We start from the raw sequence: 27,197 nt of genomic DNA, 5'->3' as shown, positions 1-27,197 counted from the left end.
AATTCACCCTCTAGCTCAGCAGTGCTCAGTTTGTCCACACAGCTGTGTAGGCAACCTGCAGAAACATCCTCTGTTACAAAGTTGGGATTAATTCCATTAAACAACTGCCTTCCCCTCTTTCCCAGAATCTACCCCACCCCCCAAAATCTAGGAATCTAGTGGGTGCTAGGCAAGTGCTATATTGCTGAGGACGTCCCCAGAGGAGGCGTACAGCATTTGACTTTTGAGGGTTAAATATTAGAAATAGGGTCAGTTAATTAACTGCATAGGATTAAAAGCCCTGAGGAGCACCGGGAGTGGGGAGGGCAGGGCCGCATGGTGATGCCCACCTGTGGTTACCGCTCTCATGAGGTCAAGGCAGGAGGATAATCTTGAGTTCCACCAGCCTGGGCTGCATACTGATGTCCATTTTAACCTGAGCTACGTAGCTAGACTGTCTCAAACACAAACGAAACCGTGGTTCAAAGGCCGATATATAACTGTAAAGATCTTTGCTCAGGCCTCTGGCAAGACTTGCTAGGCTTCTTCAGAACCTTTTGTCTCAATATTTACAGTCTCCGGACATCACTTTGTGACTTAACCTTTTGAACCCTGTTAGACGTTAGACTTCGTGTGTGTTGTGGAGGCGGTTTAGCATGTGAAGCATGAGCCTGGGTCCAAGAACCATCAGGACAGAATTGGGCTGCACAGGCCGGCCAAGCTGGCTTTGCAAGCCCGGTTCCCTCGGAGGCCGGTCCACGAGAAGCTCCGCCTGCGGGAGCCCGCCCACGAAAGCCCCGCCCACGAGCGCTAGCTCACCCGCTCGGCGGCGCGCCCTGCGTGCAGGAAGTGCTGCGGACCATGGGTGAGGACTGGGCCCTGGACCCGGCCGCGGGCTTCTCCTTGCTGCTGTGCTCGGCGTTGCTGGCCGCGGGGTGCGCTCTGGGCCTGCGCCTTGGCCATGGGCGGAGCGCGGTGGAGCGTGGGGTGCTGGCCTGGCTCTGCTACGATGCCCTGGTGCACTTCGTGCTGGTAAGCGTGGCTGTGTCGCCGCCGGCCCCAGTTCCGCCCGGGAAGGAAGGCTGGGAACTTGCGGGTTGGATTTCCCGGGAAGCCGGAGGGCGTCCCCTTTGCCGAGGCTGATTCCCCGGTTCAAACCGAGCCCTACTTACCAGGGGCTGCCTGGTCTCCTATCAAACGTATCCCCCTGAGACTTGCTAGAGAAATTTCTCCCCCCACCCCACACCCCTTATCTTGGTTTATCTTTTGAGGGTCCGAGATATCTAGAAATACATTAGCTTTCCTAATTTTGTAGAATACGGGTTTTTAAAGTATGTTCATACGAATTGCTGAATTTCTCTGATGTCTGTTAAGGTTATCTTCCTTTTCATCCCTAATTTTATTAATTTAGGTCTTCTGTCTTTTGGTTAGTTTGCCTAAGGGTTTGTCAATCTTGTTAATCTTTTCAAAGAATCAGCTTTCTGTTTTATTGATTTTTTTTTTATTTTTGTTGCTGTTTTTCATTTCATTAATTTCTGCCCTGGTTTTAATTATTTCTTCCAATCTACTGTCTTGGAGTTTGATTTTTTTTCCCTGTTTTTCAAACTCTTGAGGTGCATCATTAAGTTATTTATTCGAACTTTCAGATTTTTTTTTTTTTTTTAATGTAGGCACTAAGAACTATAACTTTCCTTCTTAGGACTGCTTTTATTTCATTCCACAAGCTTTGAGTGTTTTATGTTTTCATTTTTATTTTATTCTGAGATCATTTTTTAAAGTTTCCTTCTTGACTTCCTTCAACTACGTACTCATCATTCAGTAATCTGTTGTTTAATCTTTAGTGTGTGCATTTCTGGTCTAATGTACTCAAGACACAGCCAGGAAGCATTCAGATTCCCCGTCAGGATGATTGACCTCTTGCTAGGTTTCCTGTAGAGGCCTTATTCCCCTCTGGACTCCCATAAGCCAGGTTTCCACTGGCCTCTTACCTCCCTGTGGTCTGGTCTTCCAGGCTTTCGCTGGGATGGCCTGCTGTTACACTTTGCTTAGAGCAAAACTGTTGACATTCTTCTTACAGTTCAGTTCCAAAGGCCCGAGAACCACATGTCAGGTTGACCAAGTTTCTGTATGAGTTACTTGTGTTACTGCTACAACAAAATCCTGACGAGAGAGTTGTAAGGGGTGAGGGTTAGCTCTGACTCACGGGTAGGGGCTGTCGTCCACTGTGGCGGGATGGTGGCAGGAGCAGGAGGCCGCCGGGCACATAGGTCCACAGTCCACGGCCCCAGCTGACCGAATGCTACCACCTGCATGTGCAGTGGGTCTTGTCATCTCACTTAACCTAGTATAGATAATCCCTGACAGGGACTCGTTTCCATGGTGATTCCAGATCCCATCAAGTTAACATTCAAGATTAACCATAATGTGGCCTTAAAATTCACCTAAAATAAAGTGAATAATTTTATTTTTTTCAGGTATGTACTTGGATGGGGGCAGGGCATGCACCTGGTATAGCATTGCATATAGAGAGCAGTGGACACCTTGAAAAATCAGTTCTGTCCTTCCCACTACTGGGGAAGGTCAAACTCAGGGCCCCAAGGTTGGCTGAAGGCCTTTATCTACTGAGCCATCTCCCTGGTCCCTCACCCTACTTTATAAATAGCCAGTGGGACTGTACATGGGCAGTTCTACTGGAGTCTGCTCCCTTCCCAAGTTTTAAAAATATAATCTTAAATACCTCTTAAAAAATAGAATAAAATCTGACCTACCCTTAAGCTAATGTGAAGCTAAAGTCTTGAAATATAATCTTGAAATGAAAAGAAAACATCGTGTTTGGCAATGGTTTAGGTCTGTGAGTATTGCCAGTTAAATGTGCCAATGCCAGGTGTTTGCACAAAGGCGAAATTCCTTCTTTGCCAACAATTTCCTAATAATTCTGTGTAGGTTCTTTTCTGCAAAGCCTCTGTTAAAAGAATTGATTTTTAAGCTACATAATCTCCCAGAGAAGGGTAGTAAAATAGGTCCAGTGTGCACATCTGTCACCCCAGCGCTTGGGGGTAGGCGGAAAGATGCGAAATTCAAAGTCCTCTTTGGTTCCTTAGTAAGTTCAAGGCCAACTTGGACTACATGAGAACCTGTCTCAAAAACAAACTAACAAAAAAAAAGCAGGTCCCACTTAAAGGCAAATGCATAGCTATAACATTCCAGCAATAGAAAAAGGTGTAAAGAGCCTTAAAAAAAATGTATTTGTATGTCCACCACTCAGTTTAAGTTGACTTTTCAACACAGATTCGGGTAACATGGCACATGCCTCCATTCACGGTGCCTTGAGGTCTGGTCTGATGTGTGGAATTGGTCTCTTCCCCCTGCACCAGATAGGAAGGAAACGCCCCCTAAAGAGCCTTTGATGTCTGCTGTGAAAGACTCCTTTGTGACTGCCCTGCCTTAGTTTTTACCTAGGGAAGTGACCACTGACAAACACCACAAGCCATTTGGTTGAAAGTGAGACATATCTTACAAGGTCTAATAAGCCCACATTAACGGACATTCTGTAGTGGTCAACAGAGCTTTCACCGGTGGCTTTGAACACCCACCTTGGAGATTGGCAGAATTAGCAGTGAGGCCTGTGCAGAATGTCCTTGCCTGGCTTAGCTTTGGTTAGCAGTTTGCTGCAAGGGTATCCAAAAGTATGGGATGAGTTGATACTACAAAGTAGAGCCTTGAGAACTGAGAGCCCCGCCCCCTTGGTGCTTGCGCTGACTTCAGTACCTTTTAAACCTCCCCAAACCAAACTCAGAGCTTGCCTCTGGGACAGAGGTTCAAGCCATGCATCTCACAGGCAGTTCACCTCAAGCGTCCAACCAGAGTGTACTGAGTAATCATGATCATCAACCTGCTGGATTCAGAAGTGCCTGAAGCTGAGTAGAGCTCACCTCTGTAAGGGAGCTGGGATGACAGGTAATAAGCAGGGATGTTAAGTAGTGGGAAGGATTTGAACCAGGACACAGGTGACTGATATTACAACACAGCGTGTTTGGGGTTTGGCCATTCCTTCAGGTTTATAACCCTCATGGCTCTTACTACTTCCTAATGACTGGAGCAGTCAGGTCCATGTGGGCTTTTGCTTTGTTCCTGGAGCAGCTTGGGAACAGCTTCAGAGCAATAAAGATGACAAAGCAGAGAAATTATTATAGTGTCTCTCTCTGACCTTCTGCTCTCCTTTCACAGACTTCTTTTTCTCTCCAAGGCAGGCTGTAGCAACTGAAAATGCTATTCTCCAAGGTGGGTCCCAGAAGCAGAATGAGCGTGCATGCCTTTGCCCTGTCTGTCTGTCTCTCTGTCTTGGAGCGGACTGTAAAGCACAGGTCTGGCCTCCGAGGAGGGAGCAAGAGCGGTCAGGAGGAACCTGCAGACAGGTCTTGTCCACCCGTGCTGTCACTGGTGTCCGGGCTTCATTGTCACCTGTGCAATGATATCCCCATGAACCAGAGACTCTGTTCGTAGAGTGCTTGCCTATCATTTGTGAAGCCTTGAGTCCATCCCCATACCACATACAAACCAGATGTGGTATTGTATGCCTGGAATCCTGGCACTAGGGAGCCGGAGGCAGGATGATTGCTTCAAGTTCAAGGCCAGACTCTTCTACATAGTGAGTTCTAGGCTAGTCTAGCCCAACCTCTACAGAGATTCTGTCAGTGTGAATGTTCACCTTCACAAAACCTAGAATCACATGGGAGAGGGACCTCTGGGCATGAATGTAAGGAATTGTCCTGATTGCACAGATTGCTGTAGGAAGTTTGATGTGGACAGACAGGTCTTAACTGTGGGCATGACCTGGGCTGTATAAGTGCTGAGGGAGGATTGAATGGTGAGGTAGGATTGAGGGGTGTCTTAATTAGGGTTACTGTTGCTGTGAGGAGACACCATGACCATGGCAACTCTTATAAGGACAACAGTTGATTGAGGTAGCGGCTTATAGCATCAGAGGTTCAATCCATCATCATCCTGGCAGGAGCATGGTAGTGTGCAGTCAGACGTCATGCTGGCTACATCTTAATCAGAAAGCAGCAGGAAGTTGACTGAGATACTGGGTAGTATCCTGAACATAGGAAACCTCAAAGCCTGCCCCCACAGTGACACACTACTACTAACGGGGCCACATTTATTCCCAAAAGCTATAGCTGCCAATAGTGTCACTCCCTTGGAAGGCATTTTCTTTCACACTGCCACAAGGGGTAAGGTGAAATTGAGGCATGAAGTGGAATTGAGGAGTGTCTTAGTTAGGGTTTCAGTTGCTGTGAAGAGATGCCATGACCACAGCAACTTTTATAAAGGAAAGCATTTAAACTTACAGTTTCAGAGGTTTAGTCCGTTATCATCATGGTGGGAAACATGGTGGCATGCAGGCAGGCATGGTGCTGGAGAAGGAGCTGAGAGTTCTACATCTTGATCCACAGGCAGCAGGAAGTGAACTGTAACATTGGGTGTAGCTTGAGTATAGGAGAACCCCAAGCCCACCCCCACAGTGACACACTTCCTCCAATGTGGTAGACCAGCCCCCACACTTATTTACCCCAGGGACTCTTGAGGATTGAGGGATAAGAGACTTAGTTAGAAATAGGAGAGAAACAGAGAAAAAACACAGGATAGACTTGGGTGGGCCTGGATCCCTATCTACTGGCCCAGAACTTTAGTCCAAAGTCTATTTATAGCAATGCCAAGGGGTGGAGCAAAAGACCTCCCCTTTGCTAATTACAGTCACCTGGTACCCAGGCCCGTGGTCCAATCAACCTCTTATGCAGTCCTGCTGGGTACAGCCACTAGGAAACCTAGTGGGCTCCGACACTCTTAACAAGGCCAACCTACTCCAGCAAGGTCACATCCCCCAATAGTGCCACTCCCTTTGGGGGCCTTTGCCTTTCAACTACCACAAGGGGTGAGGTGGGACTGTGGGGTGAAAGTGGGGCTGAGGGGTGACAGTGGGATTGAGGGGGGAGGGTGAGAAGCAGCAGAAGCAAAAGCAGGCTGGTGAGGAAAAGAGCAGCAGAGTGTGGGAGGAGGGGAGGGAGGCGAGCAAGAAGCCTGTTCAGACAGAAGGCAGGCGAGTCTTGTGAAGTTGGGAGGTGTGAGCAGGAAAGTCAGGGAGGGATGGGAAAGTGCACAGTGGGAACAATCTTGCTGGGCGCTGGGTGCCAGGCCACCCTGGGGACTAACTCGAATCTGATGTCTTGGCCTTTGATCAGCCTCCTTGGTGTTTCTTATTAGTGTGTGTGTGTTCCTGCAAACGCTCTGTTTACACTTGTTATTCAGAATAAAGGGCTGTTGTCCCAGGGAGCCTGGGTGTCATTTGCAGTGTGCTTGCTCCTTCAACTCCTGGTGTGTCTGTGTTTAGATGTTACTGTCACCAGCTGCCCCTTCACCATCCACCGCTGTTCCCCGCTGCTGCTAGAACGTCAGGTAGTCTCTGATTCTTGGGACTAAATGGTCTTCCTCTACCCGTTGGTAAATCATTGCCTCTTGACTCAATCTGCCACCGGCCTCTGTCTTCCCTGTCATTTTCTGGTTCTGCCACCAAGGTCTAGTAAATGACTCTGCTTGCCTCCTGGGATTGGGCAGCCTGGTGAGTGCAGGGCTTTGGCTGTAAAGCCCAGCTGCTACGTTGTCGGCCCTGAGGAGAGTCTTCAGTGATTCAGTCCATTTTTACTGTCTAGATTGGCGGCCCTTTGGCTGACCAGAATTCAGTTGTCTCTAACGTTGTGAACAAGACAGTGTCAGCCAGCAGGAGCAATGGCTGTCTGCAGCTGAGTGTCAGGATGCTGTCCTTTTCCGTGCACAAATATTTGAAAGGCACTTTGGATGCCACATGCTGTCCTACACAGGCACAGTGCGTGGCCCTTGTCCTGTTAGAGTTTGTGGAGTAGCAGAGTTTTTGAACAGTTTTAGTCATGTCACTCAGTGGGTGACAGTCATGGTAGATCTCTTGCAGATAAGTGTTAAGAGAATCTTAGTCTCTCCCTCCAAACTAGCTTGAGTTTTCCTCTGATAGGAAAAACAGCAGGAATGTTTCTGTTTTCACTCTGGCTGCCTGGAAGCTCAGAACCACAATGAAGCTCCCCAAGAGCAGGTGTCTGCACAGCTGTGTTCTTTTTTTTTTTTTTTTTTTTTTTGGTTTTTTGAGACAGGGTTTCTCTGTGTAGCTTGGAGCCTGTCCTGGAGCTCACTCTGTAGCCCAGGCTGGCCTCGAACTCACAGAGATCCACCTGCCTCTGCCTCCTGAGTGCTGGGATTAAAGGCATGTGCCACCACCACCTGGCCACATCTATGTTCTTTTGGACCTCTGATCTGGGTTTTCTCCCCCATAACTAACACTTTTAAATGTTTTTGATGTCATTTACCTAAAATCTTCTCTCTCTCTCTCTCTCTCTCTCTCTCTTTCTCCCCCCCCCCTTTTAATTTCAGATAGGGTCTCACTATGTAGTTCTGGCTGGCCTAGAACTCAGAGGAATCTGCATGCCAAGTGCTGGATCTAAATGCACACACCCCATATCCAGCCATATATATATATATATATGAAGTTTGAGTTCTTCAGAAACGCTGCTTGTTCTGTTAGGTGCATTGACATCTGCAGTTGCAGCCAGCACTTGGGAAGCAGAGGCAGGAGGATCAGAGGTTCAAGGTCACCCTCAGTTACATACCAAGTTTGAGGCCACTCTAGGCAACCTGAAACCCTGTCTCTGCAAAAACAAACAGGCAAGAAAAATGGCTCAGCAGTTAAGACCACTTGTTACTTTTGCAGAGGACCCAGGTTCAATTCCCAGCAGCCACATAGCAGCTCACAGCCATTTTTTAACTCCAGTTTCAAAGGATTTGATGCCCTCTTTGGTCTCTCTGGGCACCAGGCACATGGTTTAGAGACAGACGTGTGGGCAAAACACCATACACATGAAAGACAAAATAAAACTAACAAGGTTTTTTTTTCATTATTTCTTTTGTTTTGGGGTTATAATTACATCATTTCCACTCTCCCCTTCCTTCAGAAAACCATCCCACATATCTCCCCTTGTTCTCTTTCAAATTCATGGCCTCTTTTTTTCCACTGTTGTTACATCTGTATACATACATTTATTCAGCTCATGTTCAGGCAGTCATATTGGTAAGACTTTAGAGGTTTAGTTTCTGACATTCCTATGAGACAGCCTCACAGCATTTTTAAAAATACATAAACAGCAGCAAAGCAAACACAACAGACTATCTGTGACTTTGTTTTTAGACACAGGGTCTAGCTCCGCAGTGCAGCTCTGCAGCCCAGGTTAGTTTTAGACTCTTATTCCTCCCGCCTCAGCCTACATGCTGAGATTATAGGCCATGCCGCAACATCCAGCTTCGAAAACTTTTAATGCCACACAATGGTTTTTTTATATCTTTGGTAATGGAGACGATATGGATGAACTATCTCAGTTCCTGTTTGATTCCTCATACCATTACACCAAATTAATTTTATTCACTTCGTTTTATCATTGGTGTGTCTGTGTGTGTACATGTATGCATGCCGGTTGGATCTTGGCTACCTATGACTTCATTTTTTGTTGTTGTTATATTTACTTATTGGGAGGTGTGTGTGTGTGTGTGTGTGTGTGTGTGTGTGTGTACCACAGTGTGAATGTGGAAGTCAGAGGACAGTTTGCAAGCACTGGTTCTCCTCTTTTACCATGGAAACCTTGGGGAGCAAGCTAGGCTTGGCAGCAAATGCCTGTATCCACGGAGCCATCCTCCTGGAGTCCCATGACTTCTTCCCTCTCTCAGTCTGTACTGCAGAGAGTGAAGATGTCATTGACTAGCTAACCCTTATAGGTGACTGTTTCCTGACAGTAGCCAGTCAGGGTTACCTCCTCTAGAGTTATCCTCATCTTGGGTCCAGTCACCTCTAGTCAGAGTATGGCCTCTCATAGCTGTTGTGGTGGTTTGAATGGGAATACCCTCCATAGGGCATTAGAATATTTGGTTTGTGTTGGTGGAACTGTTTGGGAAGGATTAAGAGATATGGCCTTGTTGGAGGCGTGTCACTGGAGGCTTTGAGGTTTCAAGAGCCCAGCTCAGTCCCAGTTAGCTCTCCGATCTGCCTTATGCTTATGGATCCAGATGTAATCTCTCGGCTACTGCTCCATGCCTACCTGCTGCCATGCTCCCCACCATGATGGACATGGACCTGGAACCCTGAGCCCTCAAATTCAGTTTCTCTTAGAACTTGCCTTGGTCACGGTGTTTGTCATGGCAGCTGGGCGGGCCCAGGTCAGGCACAGCACACACCACATAGATGTGTCCCAGGAGCACCAGGTGCTGGGACAGACAGTGAGAGCAGAGGGGTGGCGAGATGTCTTAGCTGGTAAAGACACTTTCTGCCAAGCTTGAAGAACCAAGAACCACATGCTAGAATGGACTTCCACAGATTGTCCTCTGACCTCCACATGTGCCCTTTGGCACAAGTCCACACAGAAATAAGATGTGATAAATGTTGTAAGTAATAAAAGAGTGTAATGAAGAAAGAAGGTGACAGCTGCTGGGTATAAAGAATATAGTCTTGAGGGGTTGGGGATTTAGCTCAGTGGTAGAGCACTTGCCTAGCAAGCGCGAGGCCCTGGGTTTGATCCTCAGCTCCAGGGGGATGATGAAAAAAAAAAAAAAGAATATAGTCTTGAGTTCCTAGTGGTCCCATTGGCCCCAGAACCAGGATCTCCCTGACACACCATGTGGGCACAGGGTCCCCTCTGTTTATTTGAGAGCTTTTAGTCAGCATACCTCCCCGAGCTGGAGCACCACTTCCCCTAGCTGGAGCAGCCCTGTTTGCAGACGTCCTTCTGATGTGGAGTTGAAATCGGCCTCTGATGCTTCTCTTCACCGGGTCCAGCCTAGCATGTGTTTATAACCAAGGGTAGTAAGGTCCTGTGCCCACAGGTGGCTCCCCCCATTCCTACCTGCTGCAGGTTCCTCTTTCAACGCAGGGTCAGGTGGGTGTAGTGGCACATCTCTTTAATCCCAGCACTCAGGAGGCAGAGGCAGGCGGATCTCTGTGAGTTCCAGGCCAGCCTGGTCTACAAAGTGGGTTCCAGGACAGCCAGGACTATATAGTGAGACCCTGTCTTGAAAAACAAATTAAGATAAACTCAGGGTCAGTTGTTAACTACTCTTTCACTGTTTGGTTGGGCAGGTTCTGGGGGTGGAGGGAAGAATATGAGGTATGGGGTACAACAGATGTGCACAGAGTCCAGTGCTGGCCTTCTCCCTCTGGGAAGGCACAGGCAGGACTCTCCCACAGGAAGCTCCTCCAGTAATGAGGAAGAGAAGGGAGGACGGAAACGCCCCTTCTCAGTTTCCTTACCCACCATCCTCCTTTACTTTCTGTTGCCATGATACTCTGACTGAAAGCAGGGGGTGGGGGAGGTCTAGTTCACCTTCTACCTACAGGCCACAGTCCATCACTGAGGGAAGTCGGGCAGGAACTCAAGGTAGGAGCCATGGCGGAAGGCTGCTTTGCTAGCTCACATGCTGGAACGTGATCAGCTAGCTTTCTTATACATCCCCTCACCTGCCTGGCAGGATGGTGCCTTCTGTGATAAGCTGGGCTTCCCCACATCGATCATTAAGACAGTCCTTCAGAGGACTATGGGTTTTGGCATCCTGGCAACTGAAGCTGACTAGCACATCCTTAAAACATGGAAATAAATGTTCTCTCCAAAGGACTGCTGTAAACCCAGGAGGTGTGCCTTGCTCTTAAGATCTCAGTGCTTGACTGGGACAAAAGGCTTTTGAGATGGAGGCTGGCTCAAGCCACAAACTGAGACCCTGCCTCAAAACAAACAAAGAACCTGTTATAAGGATTAAATGCCATTGTGATTTCAAGCAGTGTTTCTCATACTTGACTGTGTCCACAAGTCACCCTGGGATTGGCTGAGATTCTGCACTGGTGACTTGCAGATGATTCCAAGATCTGGGATTCTTGGACCAGGGCTACAAGAACATAGACACTTCCCCCACCACGAAGGTCACAGTTCCCTCTGCCTGCATCCCTCAGCAACTCCCCTCCACCCACTTCATCCTGTTCGTGTGTGCCAGACAGCCATAATCCCCATGTCCAGTCACGGGGAGCCTCGAGGCTTCCCGTCTGGTCCTTAACATGAGAACAGCTGTCTCAGCAGAAATGGGGATTCCCTCAAGAGGACAGATGTTCTCATGTCCTAAATCCAATACTAAGCCCAGTATCATGGGTGCAGCAGAGCTAGTGTGCCCGACCCCAAGGTTCCACAGGAGCCATCACTGTCCACCGGTGATGTCAGGTGACAGCCGTCTGCTGGGGCTGGGAAAGACTAAGCAAAGGAGAGCAATCATTTCAGTGGGAGGATGGCAGCTGGCCATGGACATGTCTAAAGTCAGTAAAGCCTGGGCGAGGGGCTGCTGCAGCTGGTGGTCCTCCCGTGAATGGTGATGCAGGCTGTTGCCATGACAACCCCAGTGTGATTAGGCTGAGACCCTTGGTCAGGTCTGAAAGTACTAATGTGTGTCAACAGGGCTCACGTGGGCACCACTCTCCACCTCATGTGCCCCTCTTAATGCTGAGTGTTACATTGCTTTCTGAGTCTTCATTCAAACACTTTTTAAAGCAAAACACTCCAAAATGCATTTACATACAAATTAGCCTCATTTTGTGTTTTTGTTTTTTAATTTCTGTAAAGCTGTTTTATCTTCTGTAGAATGTCTCTCTGAGGACTAAGATGAGTGTGTGCACCATTTCTTGTAAAATTGTTATTTAATCCTAGATCACAATTGTTCAGCCAGGCAAGCCACTGGCTCCTTTTGGCATTGACTCCCAATTTCTAGAAATCTATAAAATACATTGTTACAAGCTCCAAGTCTGGAAATACCTCAAGAGAAAAGTGAGGTGAGACTTTGTTAACTTCGTCTGCCATGGTGCGTGGTCGTTTTTAAAGTGAGGTCCTGGCTGCCAGCTAGCTGGCCTTAGCTCACTCCTGTCTTAACCTTGTATAGGAAATACCCCATTCTTTAGGCCAAATATCTTGATATCCAGAACTTGTTAATCTTTCTTTTTTTTTAAATAAGCAAACTTGGGATAAGTGCCCATCACATGCCACCTAAAGCCTGAGACAGCAGGATGAGCATTTTGATGCCTGACCACTTACCACACGGGCATGTGTGGAGAGCAGAGGAAGCCCTGAGCGAATGTGTATTAGTGACATGGCTGTGTGTCATGTGTCACACATGACAGCCATGTGTCAAGGACCCCAATGCCTCGGACCCATGGGAATGACAAAGCCTTCCCTGGCCAGGCTCAGGGAATTAACACAGCCTCCCTGTGGTCCCTGTGTGAATGTTGACAGAGCATACAGAAGGCATTGACTACACTCCGCATGTGCGTGTCTGTGTCTGTCGATGTTCCACCCCTCACCACCCCAGTTGGTCTAACAGGACCAAGCTTTGCAGGATGTGGTGGGCATAGGTAATGTGTTTTGGTTGTTTGGTTTCTAATTTTCCCCCTTTGGGGTGGGTATCATATGCTATATTTTTATAATATTCTTTCCTATTCTCCAGCTCTTTCCATATACTCCAGCTCCCATCCCTATCCACTCAACTTCATGTTCTCTCTCACTGGTTTCATAGCTGGATAATATTGATAACTACTTTTCTCATTTGATTGTGTACATAGCACCTTCTAGTACTATGGACACTCGCCAATAGGGGTGAAGTTTCCAGGTGAGCACCAGCTAGATTTCTCCATGTCCTGTGCCAAAAGTATGTAGTGTCTTCCTGCAATAAGGCCTTGCTCTAAGGTTGTGGATGGTAACCAACAGCACTGGCAATAGCCTGTAGAGTTTGGTGGGTCTATGGGTCCCCTTTGACTGGAGACTCAAAAAGATGCCCATTCCTATTACTAGGAATTTCCTAGGGGGTTTTACTTGGTAGCATATGCTATCTGGTTGGGGTATTGTCTTCTCCATTACATGTTGACTCTATTTACATTTCTTTTATGTATGTATGTGTTTTAGGAAGCTTCTACAGTAGTAGGTTTCCTTTTGGGTTTTTTATTATTATTACCATGTGTGTCTATGTGTATGTACCATGGCGTTTGTATGGCAGTCTTAGGACAACTTGGTGGCCTTGGTTCTCTTTCCATCTTTATGTGGGCTCTAGGGGTCAGACAGGCCCCCTAGATTGTACAGGAAGTGCCTTGACCTGATAAATCATTTTGTCACCCTGATTTCTGAAATAGGGCCTCATTATATAGCTCAGGCTGGCATGGATTTGGAGAGCCTCCTGCCTCAGCTTGATTCTGAGATTAAAGAAGTGTGCTACCACCCTGCCTAGCTAAGTTTTTTTGAAAATGTGTTTTACGTACATGGGTGTTCTTTCTGCATGTATGTCCACACACCAGAAGAAGGCATTGGATCCGATTGTAGATGGTTGTGAGCCACCATGTGGTTGTTGAGAATTGAACTCAGGACCTCTGGAAGAGCAAGCAGTGCTCTTAACCACTCTGACTATCTCCCCAGCCCCTATTTTTGTGTGCTAGCTATCCAAACTGATGTAAGATAGAATCTCAGTGTTGTTGGATTTACTTGTCCCTGATGGCTAAAGGCGTTGAAGATCGCGCCACATGCTTGTGGCCCTTTGTACTTTATTTAAGAAGTTCATCTGTCCATTTGCTTATTGATTCATTGACTTGCTCTTCTGGTGTTAAACTTGTGTTTAATCTTTTAGTTCTTTTTTAGTTCTTCATATACTCCAGCTATATGAAGGTTGGATATGGACCATATGTTGTGGTGAAAGACCCCTGAAGCTAATAACTTTCTGTGTTGGTAATGACAAGGTCCATGTAAATTTCCTGCTCAGAGCCTAAGATAACTTTAAGGGGCAGGAAAAAAAAAGCAAAATTTATAGTTCATGTCAGGAACCCTGTGGGTCTTCTTTAACAATGTTGGCCCCAGGGAAATAACACTAGATGGTTTCTGTTGTAGTTCCTGTGGGGTTAGAGCACACTTAGTCCAGAGACCCAGGAATCTTTAGAACCAGGGTCACTGGTCTCATTCTGTGACCAGATTCTGCTTCCTGTCTCGTCCTGAGTTTGTTGTTGGGGAGAGGATGTGGACATTAGTATAGCTGCTGCCATGGGCCAGTGCCTACTTATATATATTTCTCCTAAATTCTTTCAGGGTCAGTAAAGGCCAGGTTCAAGTCATAGAACCTTCCAGAGATACCATTTGAAAGAGGTGACATTTAGTGGGAAGATCTTAGGTCAATTGAGGGATATGGTAGCCTCATAGGACCCCTTGAAAATTCACACAAGGTGATTGCTGTAAAAGGACCAAGCCTGGTTTGAGATGCGGTTTCTTCTCCACATACACCCCACCATTCTCCATCCACCATACTCAGGCCTTCTAGATCCTCACCTCCTGAAATGGTGAGCTGAATAACTATTTTTCCTCTGAAGTTAGCCCTTCTTGGGGGTGCTGCTGTGGTAATGAAAAGCTGGCTAATGGGTCGAGGGGCAGGTATGTGGTTACTGAAGGTTTACCAGCCCTCAGAGTTGCTTTGAGGGAAGAGAGAGGGCGTCTCAGCCCTTAATATTACTCCAAGGGAAAGATCTCACAGTTGCTAACAGTTGAATGCTTTTCCCCTTGGCCTCAGTGGCAACTTTGTGAGATGACAGTGTACTATCACAGTTGGTTATAGGTCATGCAGTCTACTAATCTTTGGTTTGAGACAAGCTCTCATGCATCCCAGGCTAGCCTAAAACTCACCACATAGCTGAAGCTAGCCTTGCTGCCCTGATCCTCTTGCCTCTACCTCCTAACGCAATGGTTCTCGAACTTCCTAATGCTGCGATCCTTTAATGCAGTTCCTCATGCTGTGGTGACCTCCATAACATTACTGTCATTGCTACTTCATAACTGCAATTTTGCTGCTGTTATGAACTGTAATGTAAATATCTGTGTTTTCTGTTGGTCTTAGGCGACCCCTGTGAAAGGATCGTTCAACCCTCAAAGGGGTTGAAACTCACAGGCTGAGAACCGATGTGCTAATGTATTTACTACCGTATCCAGCTAGTCTACTAATCATATCCAGGTCTCTCAGTTTTACATACGTGTGTGTGTGTGTGTGTGTGTGTGTGTGTGTGTGTGTGTGTGTGTGTGCGTGCGTGCGTGCGTGCGTGCGTGTGTGTGTGTGTGTGCGTGCGTGCGTGCGTGCGTGCGTGCGTGTGTGTGTGTGTGTGTGTGTGTGTGTGTGTGATAGGTCTGTTGCCCAGTCTAGTAACCAAGAATGCAAGAGTGCATTCTGTGCTTAACAGAGGACTCAAGCTAGGGTTCTAGCAACCACCTAAACCTTCAGCTCCAGGTGGATGCAGCACACCCTTCTGGCCTCCATAGGCACCTGCACTCAAATGCACTCATAGGGGCACAGACAGACATATGCCTACAATTAAAAATACACCTTAAAATCCTTCAACTGCTCTTGGTTTTGCTAGGTGGAAGGGACAGAATGTAGGCCCTTGTGCATGCCAGGCAAGTGATCTACCGTGCTACAGCATCAGTCTAAACACTTTAGATTCTGTCTTTTCTTTTTTCTTTCTCTCCTCATTTCTTTCTTCCTTTCTTGCTCTCCTTCCCTACCCCCTATTCTTTTCTTTCTTCTCTGGCTAGCCCATGACTCACAGTACAGCCTACACTGGCATCGGACTTGTGTACAAGTATTTGCTGCCACGCCTGGCCTAAATCTCCTGTAAAGAAAATGCATTTTGGATTGGCTCAGACAAAGCACATTTACTAATTAGGTGACCCAGAAAGAGTGTCAGGAAAAGATAGCATAAACCAGCTGCCAAGCCTGTGTTAACAGAGATTAGGGTGGGTTAGAGGCTGATTGACATTCATGAGATAGCATGAAAGTCAGAGACAATGGGGGATGGACAGAAATCTCTCACTAGTAAGTCCTAGCCCACATACGAAGCAAACTAATACAGTGGTTTTGAGACATTCAGGTAGGGAAGGACCTTCCACCTATAACTTTATCACTAAGTAACACGGGTCAAGATACTGAATTATTAAAGAAAAAAAAAAAAAACAAAAAAGTCCGAGGTCCACAGCAGTGAACACTACCTCTATAAGCACGGTGGGAATGGCTGAGTAGCTTTTCCAGTTTTAGAATCCAGTCACAGATAAAATGGAGGAGGCAAATAAATATGCTTGCAGAACCAGAATGGGGATCTAATCTGTCTGCAGGGTCTTCTGTTAGCAAGCAAGATGGACACAAGTCGGCCCCTGGAAGCTGGGATGAGAGTGAGGAAGCATGATGTGTGTGTGGCGCCGGCGGAGGGTGGTAGGGGTCTTAGGCTCGCAGCAGGGAGCCCACACTACACTGAGGAATGAATGGACAGACGCTTCCTCCGTTACTAAAGTCACAAATTTGGGTAACTAATGGAAGAATGCTATACCTAAGTTTAATGAATGTCATTTGGCCTTTTTTTTTCCTTTCAATAACTGGCATTATAAAATCAGAGGTGTGTTCTGATATAGAAAAGAAATAAGTGGCGTTTCTGCACAAGAAGAGAGTGTCGTTATATGAACTAGAGTAAACCCCAGATTGACTGCTGGGAGGCGGGGGAGCGGGACTGGTGTAAATGAGTGATGGTACAGGGTGAACTCTAAAGAAGTAGGTAGCCCGCAGAAGTGGTAAACCATGGTATCAAAGGTCGTAGAGGGGAGGCAGAGAGTTTTAATGTCACATGAAGCTGTTAGGGGTGGTGGCGGTGGCGAGGAAAAGCTATTGACCCACATTAAAAATTAGTCAAGGGAACAGATGTGACTCAGCTCTACCAGGGAATTCTAGCTGTTTGATTTTTGGAAGCTTAGGCAAAGAAACACGCGATGGGGGAATGCTAAGATACCTGCGGACATTTTCATCACTGAAAGTCAGAAGAAAGCTGCTGCGTGTTGAAAGCCTTCCTGAATTTGCCCTATGTAGTGTAGGAATGGACTCAACTCCGCTGTAGAGATTTGCTGGCCCCATGCATTTTATTTTTAAGGTTAAAAAAATGAAGTGAGAGTCTTCCCCATGACTTCAGATCTTTGGAATAATCTAAAGCTAATTTTTATTTTGTACCACAGTCAAGGATTCTCCTTGAAATTTTCACTTTTTTTCTCTATAAGAACACGCCTCTGATTTTATAATGCCAGTCATTAAAAGGTAACATTTATTATTAGGTTTGGCCACATTCATTTCCCAGTCTGGTTAACCTCCAGAGATGGTGTGGTCCTCCAGGCTGCTGGCCAAGCTGTGGACACCTCACAGAGGGGAGAGGAGCAGCTGCCGTGGAATGCCATGTGTCTGCTGTGCCGCCCTGTGGTGGTGAGGCTAAACAGAGTCTGTCTCCCTTTTCTTCCCTCTAGGAAGGCGCTTTTGTCTACTTGTCTGTAGTAGGAAATGTTGCAGATTCCCAAGGCTTGATTGCATCTTTATGTAAGTAATTAAAAACATTTGCATTTGAAATGTCTGAGGAGATTAATTGCGAGAATGGCTGTCGATGAACTGAATGTCTATATCACATATTGTATGACTCCGTTTACATGTCCTGTCCAGAATAGGTGAATCTATAGAGACAGATACAAATTAGTGGTTGCCGGGGCTGGGGATGAGAGGGGATGTGGAAGGGAAAGTGGGTGACTGCTAATGGGGACGGCTTTCTTGTTTGGAATGTTCAGTTAGATTGTGTCTATTCAGATCTGTGAATGTACTAAAATTGGAATTGTATGCCGTGTGAATTACATCTCAGCAAAGCTATATAGTAAACAGAGTGTAGACAGCTGCAGTGTGCCTCAGTGGTGGAGCACTTGCCTAACATGTGAGCCCCTACACAACACTGTAAAACAAAGAAAAGACACTAAAAAGCCTGCAGTGTTTAAACAGGGTGCTTCCCCACATATGCTTTATATACATTTACTTTGTAAAACTTGATTTTCATGTCTGTGTGTGTCTGTCTGTCTGTCTGTGTCTGTGTGAGTTTGTGTATGTGAGCAGTGTCCTCAAGGCGGGGAGTTGGAGTTACAGGCCGCTGTGAGCTGCCCAAAGTGGATGCTGGTATTGAACTCAGGTCTTCTGGCAAAGCATACCTACCCTTGACGTCTGAGCCACCTCTCCAGCCCCTAGTTTGCTTTTGATTGTATGTCTCTCTATACCTGTCTTTTAAATAATTCTCCAAATTCCTCCTGCCCTGTAGAGCTATCTAGTAGTTTCCCCATCTTCTTAACACTCAGTGTAAATCAGCCAACACTTAGTCACTGATACTGACTTCCCAGAATGCTCTATACCAGTGGGGCTAAGTCGGCGAGCCAGGTGCCTGCCTCTTGTGCTTGCTTTCAGGTCTGGCATCTGCAGTTCCGCACTGTCTACTGCGTGGCTTTCCTTTTCCTTATTTTCTTTATTATTTTACTCTGCTTTTATCTTCATTTATTTATTAAGCATTTGTGTGTATGATATATGTAAGTATATGTGTTTCACGTTCTTATTTCTTTTATGATTTTTATTTTTAATTCATTTATTTATTTATTCTCCGTGTGTGTGTGTGTGTGTGTGTGTGTGTGTGTGTGTGTGTGTGTGTGTGTGTGTGTGTGTGTGTCTGTGTGTGTCTGTGTGTGTCTGTGTGCACGCGCGCATGTGGAGGACAGTTTTGGGAAGTGTTTTTTGGAAAGTTTTCGGGTTCTCCCCTCCTGCCAGGTGGCTTCCTAATAATCAAACTCAGGTTGTCAGACTTGGTGGCAGGTGCCTTTACCAGCTGAGCCAGCTCACCAGTCTAATTTATTGTTTTATTTTTTTTATCTTGTGTTTTGGTACTGAGGATGGAGCTATGGCCTTGCTCATGCTAAGCACATGCTGTGTTAGTGAGTTGGGTCACCCCCAGCCCTACTGTATTTCTGTCCTGTCCTGAAGTCACATGCTCACACCAAGGTCTTTGTGGACACTCCCATTCACTATTAGTGTTAGGAAATGTCCAAAGAACCGAACTGTCTCATTTCAGTCAGTGCTTTTGAGAATAAAATGTGTCATCTTTGGTCCCTCTGGCCCTGTGCTATGTTCAGGCAGGGATCTGAGCCCCTCCACCATCCTGCTGCTGTGGCCCCTGGCTGGGCTCAACCTGTCTGTGTTAAACTTGGCTTGAGGTTGGCTGCAAAGTCATGAGGCTGGAGGTCCCAGCCTGAAGCACCACTCCGACCTCGTGTGTGTTCCTCTGCTCCCCATTGTCGGAAGGTCTGCTGCAGCTTCGACACTGGCTGCCCCCTGTTTTAGCATCAGAGAAAGTGAATAGTCCAGACGTGGCTCAAGTCCACAGAACGTGAACATTTCACAGGGTCTCTCTGCGTCTCCATCTTTAGGTGAACTGCCCTTTTATTTTGAAAGCAAACGCTCTAGAGCAGCTGCTGATCCAGAGGGTCCAGGCCAAGACCTCCCAGAGGCTGGCCATGGCTTCAGGCTGCAGGTCACTCTTATCCCCTCCGGATGGCAGAGCATACAGCAGTGGTGGGGTGCAAAGCCTCCTCCAGCCATGGCCTTGCCTCTTCTCCCTCTGAACCGCTGCCTCCTGCAGTTGCCAGTCACAAAATAAATGGAATTGATCACATCATCGGGATTTTTAACGCTGGCGTTGGACCCTTGGTTGTTCAGGTTTAGCAAGGTGGGCAGTGGGTAGAGTTCAGCAGCAAAGGACATACCACAGGTTCACATATGATCTGGTAGACAGCAGGACCGCCATCAGCCCATCCGTCTGCCTTCTCTGTCATCTCCAGACACTCCTCAGCTTTTCCCACTTACCTCCAGCTACAGACATTCTGCTTCCAGACCTGGGGTGTTTGCACATGCTCTGCTCCGGAGCACCCCATTCTTTACCCAGTCATTCCTTGTGATGTGAGGCCTGCCTGGACTTGGTTTAGTATTCTGTTTGCCATCAAGTGGGGTGGGACACACCTCTAACCACAGTACTTGGTGGGGTGGTGTGGGTAAGGGGGGAAGATTGCTAGTTGGAGGCCAGTCTGGTCTACATAATAATACTATCTGAAAAACACAAAGGGCTGGGGTATAGCTCACTTGTTACATGTTTGCCCAGCATGCACAAAGAAGTGAGTTTGTCCCAGATCAAACCACAACCATGATGATAAAAATAAGGAGTGATTTTAAAAATTATATGCCTTGACATACAGTAAAATCTGGAAGGCACCCCAATATTTCCATAGCTAAGAGTCACTAGCCATCAGCCCTCTTGATTGTGGAGACCAGACTCTGTGCTGGTTCCTATGGAGTGGGCCATAGAGTTGTCAGAGGAGCCCTTCACATTCTCTTAAGGGATCGGCCTCACCCTGTCCTGTTCCCACCAGCCCTACCAGCATGGCCCTGCAAGTTCACTGCCTTCCCAGCTGCAGCTCTCACAGGGTCCTGCCCGATGCAGTGGCCTCCTTCCTGGGATGTGAGCGGATGTCACAGTGGCCGGTTCAGTCAAGCACCTTTCTGACAGAGCATGATGAAGAGGTGGATCATTAGGGAATCTTCCTGGGTCTCATTTTTAATCTAAGCACCACATTTACTTTTGTCCTTCCTGGCATGAGCCTCTTGCATACAGACCTTATGGCTACATTCTCAAGGCCCAGCAGAGACAACCCCCCACCCCCACCCCACCGCATCTCAGAAAATATTGTTGACTAAGCAGCTAGAGAGATGCTTTGGTCTGGGTCAATTCTTAGCACCCACATGGTGGCTCACAGCCATCTGTAACTCCAGTCCTAGGGCATCTGAACCTTCTCCTGTCCTCCACAAGCACCAGGCATGTACAAGGTGCACACACATACATGCAGAAAAAACACCCGTCCACATAAGATAAATAATCTTTAAAAAGAATGAATAGAAATAGGGGTTTGGGGTTAGTTCTGGTTTTTAATGTCTAAGCATTCACTATTCTCTTCCCTCCTAAAGAATTGGCATTTTACATAAATGATTCTCCTAGATTTTGGATACTTCAGTTGGTTCATTTTACTTCTCATTTATACGTTTATATTTAGGGAAATTTTTATCTTTTCAATACTGCCTTGCTTTCCGGTTAAGACAGTTATTTCTGAACAGGCAGATGCTCCACCAAGGTCGAGTGTTGATGGTATGTGGGGCCTTACATGGAGACTCTTCACCTGTGTGGTCCTTCTCTCAGGTTGGTCTTTCTTGAGAGACCTTACTAGATGGTCCCATGGGATCCTTTCTCTGGCCACTATGAGAGGAGAGCTCCCTACTGCTTTGTCCGGTCATATATCGGAGTTCATTTCTAACCAGTTACACCTTCTCAGTGTAACATGAGAGCATGTTTGAAAGGAGAGTGAGCTAGAGATGTCCACTCTTGACTCTGTCATCTGAGAGTTTGAGATCAGCATGTACTGCTATTACCAGTTAAAAAAATAATCAGGGTGCTCACTTTGGCAGCGCATAATCTCAAATAGAAACCATACAGAGAAGATTAGCCTGGCCACTGTTCAGGGATCACATGCAAATTCCTGAAGCAGTCCATAAAAGTCAGTAAAATAATTAGAGGTTGGAGGGATGACTCAGTGGTTAAGAGCACTTGCTGCTCTTCCAGAAGACCTGAGTTCAGTTCCCAGCACTCACACTGGGCAGTTCACAACCACCTATATAACTCCAGTTCCAGGGTACCCAGCAGCCTCTTTTGGGCATCCATATACATGGGCATGTACACACGTGCACACAAACACACACACACACATATTCCACATATTCTCTCTCTCTCTCTGTAAATCTTTTAAAAATACTAGTAACAGCCAGACGGTGGTAGTGCATGCCTTTAATCCCAGCACTTGGGAGGCAGAGCCAGGAGGATCTTTGTGAGTTCGAGGCCAGCCTGGTCTACAGAGCGAGATCTAGGAAAGGCACAAAGCTACACAGAGAAACCCTGTCTCAAAACCAAAAAAATAAAAAAAATAAAATAATAATAATAATAATAATAATAATAATAATAATATACTAGTAACAATTAAAACAGGAATAAATGTGGCCTCTAAAGTGCTGATCTGAAAAGATTCTTGAATATACTGCTTTCCAGTTATTACCTGGAAGGGTGGGGTGGCTGTTGCTGCTAAACACTGTCCATTTGGGGTTCACTCTGAAGTTCAGGCTGCATCCTCCTAGACACTCAGCACGCACTTGTCTTCTGTTAGCAGATATGTTGAGTGCTTTCAGAACTTGAATTACATCAAGTTTAAGGCAGTACTAATGCTCAGCCTGCTCTCCCAACTCATACAGTCCAGGATTCCCTGCTCAGGGAGTGGGACCACCAACAGTGGGCATGTCTTCCCACCTCAACTAATGATATCACAACAGCCCCAACCTCCACTCCAGAAGCCCATCTCCCATGTGATCCTGGGTTGTGTCAAGTAACAGTTAACATTACCGCAGCAGGCTTTCTTTTGGGCCACCAACCAGCTCCCAAACCATGACACGGAGTCGTCTTAATAGTTATGAATGTTGAGCCTTATCTTAGCTCTTATTTTAATGTTTCCCTTTATCCATGTTTTTGCCTTGGGGCTTTTTACCTTTCTCTCTGTCTTTCTGTATATCTTACTTTCCTGCTCTCTCTGTCTGTCCTTCTGGCAGCTGCCTGGCTTCTGGCCCTGGGCATGCCTCCCTCTTCTTGTTCTCTTCTTTCTTCTCTCCTCTCAAGCCTAAATTTCTCCTATTCTCTCTGCTTGCCAGCCTTGCCCATCCCTCTTCTGCTTAGCTATTGGCCATTCAGCTTTTTATTAGACCAATCAGGTGCTTTAGGCAGGCAAGGTGAAACAGACACACATCTTTACATAGTTAAACAAATGCAGTGTAGCCAAATGTAACACCTCTTTACATCGTTAACAAAGGCAAAAGAAACAAATGTAACACATCTTTGCTCAGTTAAAATAATATTCCACAACACTACCATCCTACTGTAGTGTGTGTAAGCATACGTGTGTGTGTGTGTGTGTGTGTGTGTGTGTGTGTGTGTGTGTGTGTGTGTGTGTGTAGATTAGAGGACACCCTCAGGTATCCTCAAGAATGTCATCTACCTCCTGTCACACAAGGTCTCTCATTGGCCTGGAGCTCACCAATTAGGCTCATTGCTAATTGCTGGCCCAGCGGTCTAGCAAGCTTCATGTGTCCTCCTGTTTCCATCTTACCAGGGCTGAGATTGCAAGTGTGAGTTGCCTGCCTGACATTTTTACATGGGTGCTGGGGATTGAACTCAGGTCCTCATACTTGCAAGGCTAGAGCTTTACCAACTGAGTTATCTCCCCAGGCTCTAAAACCATCTTTATTAAATATTGTGTTTGCAAAAATTGACTGTGTTGAGTTAATTACAGGTCCTGCAAACTGTAGTGAAGAGGCCCAGGGTAGACTGAACATACATGCATGTGCTTGGATGTGCTGTGTTTTACAAGTAGAGCAGCTCCTCTGTCTTATGTCAAGGGTGAGGGCCACAGTGATCCCTGGCTTCCCTTGCCCTCCACATGCATTGTGAAGGTTGTAAGACAGGGGCCATTTTCATTAACTTGCATCAAAAGGCTTACTAGTTGTAGATCAATAGGCAAGAATATAGGACCCAGAACCAAACCCATGCAGCACTCCAGCCCCCAGGTGTGGGACAAATTGACAAAAACATGCATTGAGAAAAAAGATTGCAGCCTCGTCAACAGTGGTGTGAGGAGTACTGGGTGACCTCGTGTAAAAACCAACTCCAAACGCATCAAGGACCTTAACGTAAGGCCTGAAATGCTAAACTGCTGGAGAGAAATGTAGGGAAAACACTTCAAGACATAGGCACGGGCAAGGATTTTCTGAACAGAAATCCAGTAACACAGAGGGTAACGGCAAGAATTGGCAAATGGGATTGTGTGAAGTTTAAAAATTCCTACTCAGTAAAGGAATGAGGAGCGCCCACAGAAGGAAAGACAATATTTACCAACTATACCTCTGAAACATATTAATGTCTATAATCTAAAAGAACTGGGGTTGGGGATTTAGCTCAGTGGTAGAATGCTTGCCTAGCAAGCACAAGGTGGTGGGTTCGGTCCTCAGCTCTGGAAAAAAAAAAAAAAAAAAAAAAAAAAAAAACTAAAAAAAGGACAGCCAGGCCTACACACAGAAACACTGTCTCAAAAAACCAAACCAAACAAAAAACAAACAAAACAAAACAAAAAAAAACAAACAACAACCAAAAAAAAGCAGAAAAATTTAAGGGGCAAAACCAAATCATCCAATCAATTAATGGGCAAGTACCACATTTCTGCAAATCTAAACTAAAAGCTGTATATGGCATGGAAGTAGAAAGTTGCTGTAGGGGGGAAAGGAGATCAGCAGAGAGGGTAATCAGGTGGTGAGCATGAATAGAATGAACTGATGTGGTTGTCTGACATTGTCATAATGTAGCCCATTTGTTTGTATGATGCCTGAAAAATTAACAACAAAAAATGTTTGCCGGTTAGAGACTAAACGCAGGCATTTGCCCCTAGGGAAAGAATACGGCAAGGCTGATGGAAGATGGCTGTATTCTGACCCAACCATTGTGTCTCTGGAGATTCTGACTGTTGTCTTGGATGGGTGTCTGGCATTGGTTCTCATTTACGCCATAGTCAAGGAGAAATATTACAGGTAAGTTCACTCCCGTCCGGTGGGAAGGGAGAGACATTAGCTGCCCAGTGCCCAAGTGACACATTTATCCACAAGACAAAATCTTTCCAAAATACTTCAGGACAAGATGTAAAGCTTTATCCTGAAATCTCAGACGTGAAAGAGTCCTCTCAGCTTTTAATCCCCTTTCCCACCACTTTTACAGATAACTCACAGTCATTTTTCTTAATTCTTTTAACATTGTTTTGGCTCCATGACCACACTTACAGACAGATTACAAATTTACATGAGTACTGTCTCAAACATTGATAATATTTGCGTGATTGTGTATCAGTCACAGGTAATGAAAACCCTTTACATATTTCATTGACTTTGGAGGAAGGATAATCGTCATCTTTTACAACAGATGAAACTGGCTGATGTCAAGATTCATATCCAGGTCTCTTGGAGGGTCAGCAGTGACCTCACTAAGTCCCCCTGAGAACAGTGCAGGGTACTCAAGTGTCCTTAGAACTCTAAATGCTGTTAGGACAATGCTGGGAAGGGCAGCGTTGCTTCTGCAAGCAAAGATGGCGTCTTCTCTATCTAGGCTGACCTGGCTCATCAGAGGAGCACCACACAGAAGCCCCCAAGTTTCAGTAGTAAAGACTGCTGCTGCTCCCCCACATAAAGGACACCCTCGTTCAGAGTGCCAGCTTGTGCATGCTTCATGTCGTGTCTTCTCTCCACAGGCACTTCATACAGATCACCTTGTGCGTGTGTGAACTCTACGGTGGCTGGATGACCTTCTTCCCCGAGTGGCTTGTGGGGAGCCCCAACCTCAACACCAAGAGCTGGCTCTACTTTTGGGTCTACTTGGTGTTTTTTAATGGCCTGTGGGTTCTGATCCCAGGACTGCTGCTGTGGCAGTCATGGAGGGAACTAAGGGAGACGCATTTCCAAGGGGCCAGTGTAGAGAAAAAACTTGAGTAAAGTCTGGCAACGTTGCACTCCGACGTTCCACTGTATGAGGCAGGGCTGACTGGAAATTCCAGTCAGTACTTCCTTTTTTACAGTGTCCTTTCCAGACAGCCGTTATAGATGGACGGGAGGGCGAGAACCGTGGCTGTTGGTTTTGTCCCCTGCTTAAATGACAATATAAAGAAAGGAGGACGTGGGGTGTGGTGCTGGCCTCGCATTCCCAAGGCCCCAAGTGCAATTGCACTCTCAACACTACAAGGGGGTGGCGGGTAAGTTTTCACTTGCAATGAGACCATATTTAATTAGATGCTCTTGTGACTTGCATAAGTGTTACGCCGTGTTAGTAAATGAGTATTGCAGAATGTTGTAAAGAGCAGTATAAATTTTTATTCCAAAAGAGCCATTTTGCTTCAGTGTTTTTCTTCTCAGTGGTCTCTTTGGGTTAATGGTATAAACCTAGAAGTAAAAGGGATGGTTCTGTTTTTCACTTTTTCAAATTTGTGTACCCAGTGGGAAACAGTAGCAGTGCCTGGAGTGGTGGTGTACTTGGCCAGCTGAGGAGGATCATGGGTTTGAGGCCAGTCTGGGTGACATAGCATATATCCTATCTCAATAAAAAAAGAAAGAAAGAAAGAAAGTGGGGGATGGGGTTTGAGAAATGGTTTCTCTGTGTAGCCCTGGCTGTCCTGGAACTCACTCTGTAGACCAGGCTGGTCTTGAATTCACAGAGATCCACCTGCCTCTGCCTCCCGAGTGCTGGGGTTAAAGGTGTGCGCCAACACGGCCAGCTGGTAAAATTTTAACAATGTAACTATAAAATAAATTCTAAAAGGTTTCATGCAGTTTGTGCCCTAACAGTCTGGGTGACAGAGAGGAGTAGAGCACAAGCTTGGTGTCTGTGTTCTGTACCACGATGAGGCAGGGCCATGTAGTGTCTCAGCCTGCTGGAATCAGTTCCCTCTGGGTTCTGGGTATTGAACCCAGGTCGTCAGGCACCTTCACCTCTGAGCCATTTCACTGACTCCTCAAATGTGGCTTTATGCTCTGTGAGCTTCCCTGCTTTGGGGAGTAGCTGTGGAGGGGGAAGCCAAAGAGAGACCAGGAAGGGTGTAGCCCTAGTGGTGGCCTGTTGGTCATGCTGCACCTCTCTTGGCAGAGTCCCCTCTGTGGTTTGGAAGTCATCCCCAGAAGTTGTACCTTTTAACTCAGAGAGTTGACCCCAGACACAGACTTCACAGAATGTCTGATAGGGGCACCAGACATGGCGGGTGTTTTTCACCACAGATGTTTGGAAATAGATGTTCACTCTATGATGAGTACACACAGTGCACTAAAAACAAAGAGAGTGGAACTGATACAACGTCACAGAAGGTGGAAAGACCATGCCAGGAGAATGCAGAGTGTGCAATTTTGTCTGCAAATTTCCCTGACCAGAAACGCTTAGGGACAGAACTGTTCCCTAGCTGGTGGAATATGTGTGTGAACTGTATAGGGTTTGATTCCCAGCATCCACACGGTGGCTAACAACTGTCTGTAACTCCAGTCCCAGGAAAACC

The 27,197-nt window shown here is 46.4% G+C and overlaps 1 protein-coding gene and 1 non-coding gene across 2 annotated transcripts; both read left to right on the top strand.

Annotated features, from left to right (window-relative positions):
- Positions 1-792: 792 nt before the first annotated feature.
- Positions 793-26,040, top strand: Ebpl (EBP like). Its single transcript, XM_036199427.1, has 4 exons — positions 793-1,011; positions 17,430-17,499; positions 24,564-24,702; positions 25,413-26,040. Exons 1-4 carry the CDS (start codon positions 841-843, stop codon positions 25,651-25,653), a joined length of 621 nt encoding a protein of 206 aa, XP_036055320.1. The 5' UTR covers positions 793-840; the 3' UTR covers positions 25,654-26,040.
- Positions 21,477-21,583, top strand: LOC118591651. The gene has a single exon (XR_004945957.1). It is a non-coding gene; the product is annotated as a U6 spliceosomal RNA (small nuclear RNA).
- Positions 26,041-27,197: the final 1,157 nt, after the last annotated feature.

This window comes from Onychomys torridus, chromosome 9 (assembly GCF_903995425.1).
Source record: "Onychomys torridus chromosome 9, mOncTor1.1, whole genome shotgun sequence".
Classification (NCBI taxonomy): Eukaryota; Metazoa; Chordata; class Mammalia; order Rodentia; family Cricetidae; genus Onychomys; species Onychomys torridus.
Note: the sequence above shows the minus strand (reverse complement) of the source record. Positions and strands in the feature narration are given on the sequence as shown.

What these genes read in the sequence shown, in the direction of transcription:
- Ebpl (XM_036199427.1), top strand. Translation starts at nt 841, where the DNA reads ATGGGTGAGGACTGGGCCCTGGACCCGGCCGCGGGCTTCTCCTTGCTG. An exon ending in AGGCTTGATTGCATCTTTAT is followed by an intron (nt 17,500 to 24,563) that starts GTAAGTAATTAA and finishes ATTTGCCCCTAG; the next exon opens with GGAAAGAATACGGCAAGGCT. An exon ending in GTCAAGGAGAAATATTACAG is followed by an intron (nt 24,703 to 25,412) that starts GTAAGTTCACTC and finishes TTCTCTCCACAG; the next exon opens with GCACTTCATACAGATCACCT.